This window comes from Cebus imitator, unplaced genomic scaffold (genome assembly GCF_001604975.1).
Source record: "Cebus imitator isolate Cc_AM_T3 unplaced genomic scaffold, Cebus_imitator-1.0 Scaffold41, whole genome shotgun sequence".
Lineage (NCBI taxonomy): Eukaryota > Metazoa > Chordata > Mammalia > Primates > Cebidae > Cebus > Cebus imitator.
The window spans coordinates 8,490,589-8,504,278 of record NW_016107356.1 but is presented as its reverse complement, the minus strand read 5'-3'; the positions used below and the strand labels follow the sequence as shown (position 1 = coordinate 8,504,278).

Below are 13,690 nucleotides of genomic sequence, written 5' to 3'. Positions count from 1 at the left end.
TGAGGGGAAGGGGACGAGCTTCAACCCCTGGTATGAGCGGCAGCATGTGTGTGCAGGCAGGGAGGAACTGTGCAGAGTGAACTAGCCCAGAGGGACTGCCCAGACAAATGGAAACAGCCGTGTGCTCCCCAGGGCAGGGTCATGCAATGGGAGGCCCTCCCTTTGTCAGGACAACTTGTGGATGCTGAGTGACCGGGCTGAATGATCCCAGGACCAAAGTGCTGTTTTCCTGGGGCACCTACTGCTCTTAGGAGAAGGAGAATTGAGGATTCCTGTGCTCCCAGAAACCTTCAGCCAGGCCCTGTCTTCTCCCAGTCTCTCCTCCCATGATAGCACCAGCAGCCTGGGCCCCTTCATCTGCTTCCTGGTTCAATTTCAGGACTGCACTCCACTCCCTTTGCATTTTCGTAAGTATCATCCCCCAGAGGGACTTACTTTAGGACTTGGGGGGAAAAGTACATATTTTCCAAGACCTAGACATTTGGCTATAGAAAAAAATAATGCCTAAGGTTCCCAGCATCGTCTTCTTGGCCAGCCAAGCTCTCCCAATCTTGGGAGGACTCCAGGGAGACCTTTCAGGAGGACAGACTCGGAGCACACCAGTCGTGAGAGGCGGTCGGGTTGGAAGTGGGTGTGTCTGTACCGTGAGGGGTCGGAAGGGCGGGCTGTGAATGTGGTGAGGGCTCCCGTGGGAGCTTTCCCACATCACTGGAGTCGTGTGCTCCATAGCAGATTCAAAAGACAGCTTTTGAAAATGTCTGTAATCATATTGTTTATTTTTATTTTGTGTTTATTACTGCAAAGAGCCATTGTAAAGAAGAAAAACAAAAAATACAGGTGATAAAAAGCAAGTGATGGCATCTAAAAATGTAAATTAAAAAAGATATCTTTAGTGCCAGAAACAACTGATGGCTTAGCTGATTCGCAGAGCACCAGATACTGGCTGGGGACCAGTTACTAGAGGCTGGAGCCTGGAAGGCGGGGCCCCATGATGGGAGAGGTCAGCCTAGAATCCGGCTACGGTCAGAACCATGACCAAGCGTCCAGGGAGGCCGGGCAGCAGGTGTCAGCGGTGGGAAGGTGAGGGGAAGAGATACCCCTCTCTTCTCTCACCCCTGCTCTCCAGAAGGGGCCATGTCAACCAACTCTGACAGCTGGCCAGGAGGCCAGTCGCCCTGCTGAGTCCATCTGTAGAGGTCAGCCTGGGGGGCTGGGACAGCACAGGGAGGCTGGAGACTGGCTTGGTGGAAGGGGAGGGGCACAGACAGTGGTCAGAACACGCCAATTTATAATCCGAATAAAGGAATATATATTGGATGAAGTATTTATTTCTGGAAAATTCCTGGAGTATGGGCACCTTTAAATTTAATTTATTTAAGGCATGTTTTAAAATATCCCTTCAAAATATGGGTTGATACCTGCTAATTAAGTCAGACCAAAATTTTTTATGGGCTCTGGAGTCAGATAGGCTGATCTGATTTGAATTTTGGTTCGGTTGCTTATTAACCAGGTGATCCTGGACAAATCAGTAACCTTTATGAGTCTCGAAGTCCTCATCTGGACAATGGGAATGACAGCTGTCAGCATTGTGGTCGGAATGAAATGAGAAAATGTGTGTGGAGCCCTTAGCAGTCAACGAACTGGCACTGAGATACTCAATGAACAGTAGCTGTGTGGTTTACTAAGAACTTAATAACGAAGCCGAAAAGGATGTGCAGATGGCATTAGTTATAATGAGATTTCAAAGTCCTGCTTTCTCAGTGTAATGGGAAGTATGCCACATTTTAGTCTCATGTCTTTCTTTAATAGATCCCTCATTAGATGCTGCCCATGTGGAAGGATGTGTGGATACTGCATTCGATGTGGGTCAGCTTGAGCTAGATTTTTTTGGCCTTGTTGGACTGGGGTTCTCTTGGGCTCAATCTAAGTGATTTTACCAATGGAAGGGAAGTGAGTTATCCAGTCACCTCATGGACCACACATACCTGGAGGATGCCTTTAAGCAAACATGCTTAATGCAAAGTTATGATTCTTTTGTCACTGGTGAATTGTGTCCAGTCCTGCTAGAACGTAAAACAAAGAAATGTAGTTTTTTATTATTATTTATGTTGTTCCTTTTGTCTTCTAGCTGTCAAGTTCTGAGCAGCTGGTAGATGGACTGGCTTATTGAAGGACATGATTCAGACTGTCCCGGACCCAGCAGCTCATATCAAGGTAAGTCCCGTCTTGGCCGGAAAGCCAGCTCTGGCTTCCTCTATGCCTAGATTTTCATGGATACCTGCCCACATGTCAGTCAATTAGGGGCCAGACAACACAGCCCAGGAGCTAAGAAAACGGTTTTTACTTTTATAAACGGTTGAAAAAGAAGTCAAAAGAAGTGTATTTCATAACATGTGTAAATTACATGAAATTTACATTTCAGTGTCCATTAAGAAAGCTTTATTGGAACACAGCCCCATGCACACATTTCCATATCATCTGTGGCTGCCTTCACTGTAGAATGGCATGGTTGAGTAGGTTCGACAAAGCCCATATGGCCTGCCTGCTGGAAATATTTACTGTCTGGACCTTTTCAGAAAAAGTTTGCTGAGTTAATATATGAAATCACATCCAGATTCTTCTAACTTCTGTTTTAATTCCATCTCCTTTATACTTGCCTGGGGTTAGTGAGGAGGAGACAAGAGGGTGAATGGTTGGATTTCCGATGTAGGAACGTTGTTTTATCTGGGCTCGTTGACACTCAGCAGCCCGTCACCTCACACCTGCCCTGGCTGCTTTCTGACCTGCGCTTCCTGAGGCTGTGGAGGTGAGAAGGTGAGGAAGTGAGACTTGTGTCAAAGAGGTCCCTGAGAGGACTCTGGTCCATTTATTTTGACGCTACATATATGTGTGGGTAATAGCTACAGGGAGGAAATGAGATGGTAGTTTTCATATACTTGACACAAATAAGACTGCAGAAAAAACTGGGGCTTAAGCTACCTTGTCCAAATAGGCTGTCTACACCTGTTCTGGTTCAACTATATCTATGCTGGCCAAAGTAATTGACTGCACAGCCAGTTCTTCACTTTCCCCATATTAATTCATTTTCCTTAAGTGGTGTGGTTGGTTTTACTAATTTATATTCCTTGCCTAAAACATTTGTTGAAAATGGAAAGTGGCTTATAATTGAAAGTTTGTGGTATTGAAAAATGTACCTCTTTTTGAATAAAGTATAAAATGCCTTTCAAAATCTCACACACACAGTTACACATGGACACACACACATTTTAAAACAATACATTTGGTGAGGCATTCTGGGCCATGTGCAGCTCACATGCATACACATTTACTTTCTTTGAAAATGGAATTGGAAGCAATAAGAATTTCAGTGCATTCCTTGAGCTTTGTGGGTGCTCCTGCAGTTTCAGAGATTGGGTTGTTGACGATTCTAAATTTTGCCCAGGGTCACAGAGGAGCAGATGCTTATGGGGACATATAATTTGATTTCTGAGTGGTATTTCATTGGGCTGTGACAATTGTGTTTCCAAAAAAATGCAAGTGGGATATCTCTTGTGGATGTGATTAGTTTCTTCAGAAGTGTTGGTAATATATTTGATCAGTATGTCTATGCCACTACACGCGTAAAGTGGAGAAAGATTTTCTTTGATTTTTAATGTCTGCTAACCATGAAGCTACATGAGGCAAAGAAAAGCTCATGGGGCATTGAGACAATAAATATCTTCTGTAGTTCAGAACGTGAGGGACAGCAACTGAAATTCATTTTATTGGCATTCCACACCACTGCTCCAGGCGACCAGAAGGAAATGATGAAGTCAGCAAGAAAGTATTACAGGTTTAAAAAAATAATTCATAAAGCTGAAACAATTCTATGCAAACCTGAAAACACCATCTTTGAAAGTAGAGCTTGGTAGAAATATTCTGTATTTGATTTCAGGAATGAACTGTTTTCGGCTCTGATTTATCTTATTGTCATCATATTGGTTGATGTCAATACAAAGTGAAAGATAATTTTGAGAAATCTTAACTCTGAGAGTTTTTTAAAAATAAATTTCACCCCAAATGGCTTCTCTGTGTTTGGAGACATGAACTGGCAATGAGAAGTGTGGTTACTAATAGCTGATATTGACTGTGAGGTAGAATCATGTTGAAGATGTTTATTTCTTTTATAAACCTGTCAAAATTCTACCTATTAGAATTCGAACAATTATTTTTGTAATTATTTTTTTCATATGAAATTGGGGTTCTTGACAACAAAGTTGGGAGAATAATTTTCTTCCACCAATTCATTAAAGTGCCTGATGTAAAATGTCATGTGCCAGAAGTTTCTGGCTTTGGGCTGTGGAATGCTGCTGTTATTTCTGGGAAGGGAGTTCATATAAATCGCACATGAATGATTCCTCTTGATGTGTTAACATATATAGTGGAAGATTTCGTTTTTGGTTAATTGCTACTAAAATGTTTTTGTTATCTGAGAAGGACTTGAGTTTTCCACAGAAGTGACTTAACACTGTAGGTGCGATGCCCGTGAAGACTCTGTGTGTCTTCACAGTCCTGTCTGCAGGCTGTCCTTGAGAAGAGGAGCATTCCTTTCATCTTAGAGAAATTCACTCTGCACAATTCATGATGACTCTTTTCTGCCAGAACAAATGGCTTTTACCCTTTTATATGTTTAAGGAGCTAGAAACAATAAAAAAGAAGGAGGGATGGTTGATAACTGTGGGATATAAAATATTCTTGATCTAAATAGTGCAAGAATTGTGGCAGTTTGTTTACAAACAAAAGGAGCAGAATGTTTACTTTAGCTGCTTCTCTGTTGGTGATAATAGTAACTGTCATTAAGGATAATTTGATTTGCCTTACTTTGTAGGCCATTCCAGGTACATTTATTTATTTATTTATTTACGTACTTACTTACTTAAAGGCATGGTCTCACTCTGTTGATCGGGATAGAGTGCAATGATATGATTATGGCTCACTGCAGCCTCTGCCTCCCAGGCTCAAGCAATCTTCTTGCCTCAACCTGCTGAGTAGCTGGGACCACAGGTGTGCACTGCCACACCCAGCTGATTTTTTATCTTTTTATAGAGATAAGGTCTCACTCTATTACCCAGGCAGTCCTCCCACCTCAGCCTCCCGAAGTGTTGGGATTACAGGTATGACCAAGAACTTTCTTATAACAGAAATTATGCTAACGTACCATGCAGATGTACCCTTAGCATGTTAGGTGTATATGAAGATATAGCTCTGTGAAGTAGAGCTGTCACAACCAAAGATGCACCTGGACAATTACCCGCAGCAGAGAAGAAAAAGACTAGCAAGTCCACTTTATTAGGATCCTATAAAAGTTTTTGTCATTAATTCTAATTCTGATAAAGCATTTTTAAACTCACGTGATTGCATTTCCTAAAAAGCTTTGTCTCTGTAATATTTTCATTTGCTAATACTTGCTGAAGAGGACTAATTCCCCTTGCTGTTCGCCAGCTACTCTTGAAGAATAATACGCATTTTGAAGCTGGTGGAATGAGGACTGGACTGAGAGGGGAATCATCTGCATGTTAGTTCTGCTCCGTGGTCTCCAGCTGTGTATCCCAGAGATGCAGGCCGTGAAAACCCTCTGAGCTTTGCTTCTTATCTAGTTTCATGTTGTGGATAAGAACACATTCTGGCTCGATTCAGATCATACTCTGTCGTTTAGTCACTTGGTGATTTTGGACAAGTTCCTTCATTTCTCTGTGCCTTGGTCTCCTTTTATATGAAACAGAAACACCTAGTTTCGTAGCGTTAGTGGGAGATTAAGAGTTAGTACACTTTAAACCCCACTGAATGCTGAACAGTTGTGAGCTGTCACTGTGATCTATAAAGTGAGGGTGGCATACCCATCTTAAAGATAAAATATCATCCTCTCTCTAGTGTCTATAGAGCAACATGGGCGTGTCTTACAAAACAGTGAATGGAGTGAAACATACAGAAAACGGAACGCTCTCTGCAGCACATGCTACTTACATGCATAAAAAGTTATATGCTGCCCAAGCAACATCATAGGGTTTTCAGGGGTACATACATGCCTAAAACGTATAGATCACATTGGAGTGGGTGCTTGCTTGTGTGGTACGTGCTGGCTAGTTGCTTTGAGAAGTGGTTAGGGGACAAGGGAAAAAATAATTATATGCAAATAAAACAAGTTAATAACAGTGATGCTTTTATGTGGCACAGTGGGTCCTCCATACTGGTAGGAGCATGAGTTTGGACAAGCACTTTTGTACTGGCTTGGTGTTACCTAGTAAAGCTGAAGCTGTGCCTAGTCTGTGAGCCAGCTCGTTTATTCATTCAGGATCTACCTGGGCACCAGGAGGTGTATATGAGTAAAAAACAGAACAACCCAAATGTCCATCTACAGAAAAATGAATAAATAACCTATTGTACTCCACCAATGGAGTACTATACAGCAGTGAAAAATAAACTAAGAGTGTTTCTCTGTAGCCATGTATCAATGTGGATGGTTCTCATACATGAGTAGAATAAAGTCACAGATTATCTGCAATATGATTCCAAAAATCAGGATTTAAAAGAGGCAGAATTAAAAAGCATATAATTCAGAGAAACATAATATGTGCTGAAAAGAGAAACAAGGACAAAATAAACACATAACTCAGAATTGAGATTACCTTGTTGGGGAGGGGAGAGTTTTGGGGGAAGGGCAGAAGGGGCTCCTGAGGTCCTGGCACTGACTTTTGTGGACTAGGAAGTGCATGCAAAGGTGTTTGCTTCTTCTTCTTTAAATTGCGCAAATAGATTACATATCCTATTTATTTTGTGTGCAATATTTGCAATAAAAAATACTAAAATGAGAGAGAGGAAAAATTAGATGGCTCATAGTGAAGCCATTCTTGGAAGGAAGGCACTTTCTAATTGTAAACCACATTGTACTTCAGCAAATCATCCACATTAGAGATCACTTGGTCTGATGCTGTTAACTGCATGGAAAGGTGGGAGATATTGCTGCCCAAGTGACTCCCTTGAAGCAGAGGCTGTGCCTGTACCCAGGCTGAGCATGGGCCATTTCCAAGTTGAGCGTGTCCTCCTGCCTTGGCTTTGTGAGTTTTACCAACCCACCCTTTTGTAATGAGGAACGATTTGGAGACTGTTCCTGACTTGGGATTGTTTATTAATTCAGCAAACATTTAGCAGACCCTCTGTGTACCCACACTGGGGGTGGGGAAGGAGGGAGAGAAGGTATCAAAAACACACAGTGTCTGCCATCCAGAGCATGGGTCACCTGTACTCCACCAGTGGAGTACTATACAGCAGTGAAAAAGAAACTATGAGCATCTATCTGTAGCCATGTATCAATGTGGATGATTCTCATATGTGAGTAGAAAAAAGTCACAGATATCTGCAATATGATTCCACAAATCAAGTCTCAAATACCTGGGACACTGTGAAGCTGCCAGTGAGGCCCAGGGCAGCTGAGGCCCAGTGAGGCTGGGGTCTGGGCAGGATCTCGGGGGCTGCCCATAGTCTGCACCTTGACCTGCCCCACCAGCTGACCCATCACTCCCATGTTTACAGCACCTGTGTTCAGCAGCCGCTGCTTCTGCCTGTAGACCTCCTGGCAGAGGGTTTTCCTGGGATCATGCTTTGCTATTTCTTCCAGGTGAAGCAGGCAGATGACCTTTTAGGATGCTTGATAAGGCTGGGGGATCTAGGTCCACTCACCTGCAGCAGGCGAGTACAAATGCCTGAAGTTGGACCCTCCATCGACACATCCTCTGTCCTCCAGCCCATGAAGGGTGTCCAGGCCCAGTTCTGTTGAGCTGATCACTAGATACTGCTCCCTAAGATTTTGTGTGAGGATCAGTCACCAACAACGGATCACGGGCTCAACGAAGTCACTGTTTAGGTTTCTAGTTGCTGTTCACATGTGGGGAAGGACTAAAAAACCAGCTTTCCCAAGATTTGTTTCTAATCATGATTTTCACCGCTTGGGTTCCTTTTCCCTTTAGCGTTTATACTTTTGCTTAGTTTCGTAAGTGTGTTGGGATCAGATGATCTCAGTTTGAAGCCTGGCTCCACCTGTTACTAGCTGCCTCAGTTTCCTCAGCTGTAAAAGGGGAATAAAATAGTGCATCTACCTCATAGAATCGTGAGGAATAAATTAGCTAATGCCTTTAGAGCATTCGAAGCGGTGCCTGGCACACGGTGAGCACTTATCACGTGACATATCGTTAATATAATGTTTACACCACATTAATTATATAACATATTAATATTTTAAAACGATATAGCATGTCGTTAATCCACAATGTTGTATACTAGCATACCATTACATATAGCAGTAGAAGGAGAGAAGGAAGAAGGGGAAATCTAATGGAAAAAATTACATAGACCCAGGGTCAGTACTTCCCAAGAAGTGAAGTGAAGCACTTCTTCCCCACATTGTTCCACAGCTGTCGCTCTGGAAGTAAAGCTAACTCTTTCTGACCGTAAAAGATGCTAAACTTAAACTCTGTGTCTGTTTTATAGACGGAAGAGTCTAAAACAGTTCCAGAAGTAGCAGCATTATGTGCGAGGTCACTGCGAAAACTGAGAGCCCAGCAGATGAGCCAAGCTCTTTTCAATAACACGAAGCAGATGCAGAAAGCGCCCAAATCTGCCTCGCGAGGAAGGGATTAGGCGATGTCTAGGGGCCAGTGGTGATTTATCTCATCACCATGGTGAAGGGTGGATTTCACTACAGAGCTCCCACCTGGCTGACAATAGACTCATTGAGTTGTAAGCATTTCTCACAGTTTGCAAATCTGATTTATAGTAACTTTGCTTCACAGGAAGGTGGAAAGTTTATCCTTTTGAGAATATATTCAAAAGAGACAGTTTTCTTTCCCTTGCTCAAAGTCTGTCTACTATGAAGCTGATGTAAGTCTTTGATATGCTGCCTATTTTTTCTCAATAAATCAGCTTTGATCAGTTTCCAGCCTGGTTACCACATCCCGATGAGCTCTGAGACTTTGTGGCCATGCATAGCTACTCTTTCATTTTTTGTACTTTAATTTTTTTCTGCAGGATGATGGCATGATGAAATTTCTACAATGAGTATGACTTCGATAATCAGAAAAACAATATCAAGGTATTTGGCTGGGCATGGAGGCTCACGCCTGTAATCCCAGCACTTTGGGAGGTTGAGGCGGGTGGATCACAAGGTTAGCAGTTCAAGACCAGCCTGGCCAAGATGGTGAATCCCCCGTCTCTACTAAAAATGCCAAAAATTAGCTAGGCATGGTGGTGGGCACCTGTAATCCCAGCTACTCAGGAGGCTGAGGCAGAGAATTGCCTGAACCCAGGAGGCAGAGGTTGCAGTGAGCCGAAATCGCACCTCTGCAGTCCAGCCTGTGTGACAGAGCGAGACTGCGTCTCAAAAACAAAAACAGAAAAGAAAAATCAAGATATTTAATATGACAAAATAATGGAGACCCTACCTACAGATTTCTTTATGTGCGTAATCTCGAGCTGGACTGTACCTTCTCTTCTCCTTCTGGCTGGCTTCCTGCACCCCTTGGGGTCGCCGTGCTGGGCACCCTCCAGGGCCAGATTCCAGCACAGAGCTCAGTCCCTGCAGCCTTTGGAGCGGTGTTCAGCATGTGTGCAGCAGGGTTTAGTGAAGTGTTCCCCAGACATGCTGCATAATCCCCCTCAGTCTGGTGGTTCCTCATTACAATTCGGTGAGGCTGATGTGCGAGGGGGGAGGGGGCACCAGCTTAATCAGGAAGTGTAGGTGAGGGTTGGAGGAGATTCACAATCACTTCCCAGGAGAATGGGTAAAAGTTGTACATATGAAGAATATGAAGAGATGATCAAACTCACATCTATAAAACTCCATTGTCACCCGTCAGATCCGCAAAGATTAAAAACCACAATAGAATGTGACAAAATAGTGCTCTCAGATACTTCCTGGAGAAGTATAGATGGGCACAATTGGCTTGCGCCCCTCTGGGGCAGTTTCCCTGAGGAGTTTGTTAAAATACAAATTCCTGTTCTAACCTAAACCTTCTTCTCCGGTAAGTTTGGGTTGGAGCCCAGGGCATTGCAATTTAAGCACCTGAAGTGTTTCTGTGTACCTTGCTCAGATAATTGATAATGATCAGTAATTAATCTAGCCTCAGATAATCGATACCTATTTATAAAAGGAAACGTGTTTTTGTTGTTGTTGTTGTTGTTATTTGTTTTTGCATGGCTGCTGTGAATATCCTAGTCACACCTCTAAAGGTTTAGAGAACACTATTTGGACTTGGGTTTCAAAACATCAGTAAGTCTCTTTGGCTGCTGTCATAGAGCCCAGAAGAGAAGTGACACTTGTTGCTTCTTCCACCTTACGGGAAATCAACTTAGGACTTTGAGTCAGCAACTTTTCCTAGGGTTAGCCCATAGCAGTTGAGTGTTTTAGAGACATCAGCAAGGTTGACACCACTGTCTCTGACTTAATTCCGTCTGTGCAGTTGGGGGTTGAGGATCATTCTTCTTGTAGGACTCAGTGTGGGGCCACTGTTGTGGGGGAAGCAGGAATCGGAGGGTGCAGTGGTTCAAGACACTAAATTTGCACTTCCCCATGGGGACACCCAACTTTCTCTTACTAGTGAGAACAAGTCCTACTTGTGGGTTTTTGCTGGTTTAATCTTCACCTTCTTTTCCTTTTATGTCTTCTTTACCTTCTGATCGTGAAATCCCGTGGTATATTGTTATCAAAGAGTGATCATTGATACGAGATCACCCAATTGTGCCCATCTGTACTTCTTCAGGAAGTACAGATAGTGTGATAAAATATCTATATATTTTGTAGATATCTATATATTTATATATTTTATAGATATCTATATAAGAGTGCTCTCTCTGTGAGCACTATTTTATCACATTCTATTGTGGTTTTTAATCTTTGTGGATTTGATAGGTGACAATGGAGTTTTATAGATGTTAGCATTTGGAAACTTGTGAGTTTGATCATCTCTTCATATTCTTCGTACACTTATCAACAAGTTATGTCATCTCATTTGTGATATTTTTGGACCTAATTTCAGTGTAAAATTTCAGAATCTTTGAGGCTACAGTGTGAACTGAACGGATGGTGTTCCTGCCTGCATGGAGCTTACATTCCAGTGGCTGAGATGGAATATACTCAAGGGAATGCTTGCATGTCATGTGGTGCTGGTTGCTATTCTCCAGAACAAAGCAGGGAAGCAAGAGACTGAGGATGGGAGAGGTGGAATTCTGCACAAAAGGTTGGGGAAGGTCATAGGGAAGAGGTGACATTCAAGCTGAGACCTGAGGGAAGTGGGAGCAGGAGCTGTATGATCACACAGGGAAGAGTATTGCAGAGAGAGGGAGCAGCATGTGCAAAGGCCCTTTGGCAGGAGCTTTCTTGGCGTGTTTAAGGAACAGCAAGGAGACTGGGGGCTGGTGTGGAGTGAGTTTAAAGCTGCAGGATGTGAGCTGGAGACATGCTGGTGAGGCTGTGTTGTAGAATTCTGTTGAGCAAGGATAAGGGCATTTCAATTTTATTTTGCAGATGAGGGGAGGAGAACCACTGGAAGATTTATAGCAGATGTGATCTGATTGAATTTTCTTTAAAGCTTTCTTGAAGTATAATTTACATTGGTTGAAGTTTTGAAAGAACCGTGTTGGCTGGTGTGTGGGGAACAGGCTAGAGGGGGACCAAGAGCTGAAACAGGGAAGGCCGATGAGGAGGCCATTGGCAGGCGCCAGGCAGTGAAAGGGGATGTGGTGAGAAATGATCAGATCGGGGATCTGCTTGGAAGGCAGAAAAGACAGTGTTTGCTGATGGATTAGATAGGCAGTGTAGGAGAGACGAAGATGACTTCAAAGATTTTGTTCGTAACTGGGCGTATGATGGTACCATCTACGCTAAAAGGGATGTCTGCAGGAGGGGCCAGTTGCAATGGGCAGGAAATCGAAAGTGGGGTTTGGCAGTGTTGAGTTGGAGATGCCTGTTGGATATCCAAGTTGTGATGTTGGATATCCAAGGTTGATATGAGTCTAGAGGTCATGTGAGAGATACACTTGTGAGTCCTGAGCCTAAGGCTGCATCTGAGGCTGAGTGACTAGATGAGATCACCTAGGACTGAGATGCAGAAGAGCTTTAGGGCTGAGCTTTGGGCCCCTCCGATGCATAGATGTTGGAAAGAGGAAGGGAAACTTACAGAGGAGCTGAGAGAGGTGCCCGTGGGGTAGGAGAAGGACTAAGAAAGTGCTGGCAAGTGAGATGAGGGCTGAGGATTAGCCAGAGCTTTGGCCACATGGACATCATTGTGACCTTCATATGCGTGATTTGCATGGACTGCACTTTGCAGTGAGTTCAAACAACAAAAGCCACTTTGCAGTGAGTTCAAACAACAAAAGCCACTTTCCAGTGAGTTCAAACAACAAAACAGAGAGAGAAGAAGTGCAGACAGCTTATACGCAGGCAACGCTTTTGACATGATTTAGAAGGTTTGGTGAGTTTCTCAGCAATTTGTATACACTATATTTTAATGACAGCACCCCTCAACTATGTCATATTTGTTGTGTAGATTGTTTTTGACCATTATTCTACCTATTAATTTTTATGATTTTTTTTTTTTTGAGATAGTCTCACTCTGTTGCTCAGGCTGGAGTGCAGTGACACAATCTTGGCTAACTGCAACCTCTGCCTCCCGAGTTCAAGCAATTCCCCTCCTCAGCCTCTTGAGTAGCTGGGATTACAGGCACCTGCGAGCATGCCCGGCTTTTATTTATTTATTTTATTTTATTTTATTTTTAGGAGAGGTAGGGTTTCACCATCTTGGCCAGGCTGGTTTTGAACTCTTGACCTCATGATCCACCCACCTTGGCCTCCCAAAGTGCTGGGGTTACAGGCATGAGCCACCGCACCTTGCCAATGTTCTTTTACAACACCCCATGAGATAAATATTTTTCTTTGATCATACCGATTGATAGTTCTCTTTATTTTTCCCTTAGCTTTTAACTTACAAAGTTTTTATCTATTTTATTCTTTTTACTTTTGTGCATTTCCCAGTATTCTGTGTAACTTGTTTAACAGATATAAAAGAAAATACATCTTATCATAAAAACCACCAACAAAGTCATTCAGCATTCACAGGAGATAAGCATTATGGCTTGTGGCATCCAGTTCAGGGTCCTTCATCAGGATTTCTGGATTCTGTGCAAAATGAACACGGCATCACTTTGCAGCAGGTTTTTTTTTTTTTTTTTTATAATCTTAGTCCCCTCTGCAGGGTTGATATAAAAATATTTGATAATTAGCATGGACACACTAATTGGAACGGGCATAAACCAATCAGAAAAGATTACAGTTGGGAGTAGCAAGTGTCCCTGTCACATCATGCACCACTTTCTCCCGATACCATACTTGTGGGTGAATTGAATTTCTCCCTCCATGCCTTTCTGGCCTTCTAACTTTTGCCTTTCTGTCCTCTGATCCTTGCTGTTTGTCTCCTTGCCATTTTGGGAAAGGAGGGGCATTTCCTATATGAGGATTGTCTGTGTGCTTGTTTTATATGTTTGCTAGATTATAAATTACTTAAAGTGATCACATAATCATTTCTGTATCCTGCATTATACATTGTGTAGATAGCACATACTTCACATATATGGGTTGACTGAATTAAATAAGCAATGGTAACAA

The 13,690-nt window shown here is 42.8% G+C and overlaps 1 protein-coding gene across 3 annotated transcripts in view; it reads left to right on the top strand.

Annotated features, from left to right (window-relative positions):
* The window catches only part of ERG (ETS transcription factor ERG), a 280,293-nt gene that overhangs the window by 84,629 nt on the left and 181,974 nt on the right, over window positions 1-13,690 (top strand). For all 3 annotated transcript variants that reach the window (XM_037737672.1, XM_017526258.2, XM_017526254.2), the window contains exon 3: window positions 2,129-2,214. In XM_037737672.1, coding sequence (XP_037593600.1) covers window positions 2,176-2,214 — 39 coding nt within the window. In that variant the 5' untranslated portion in view covers window positions 2,129-2,175. The remainder of the gene's footprint in view (window positions 1-2,128; window positions 2,215-13,690) is intronic.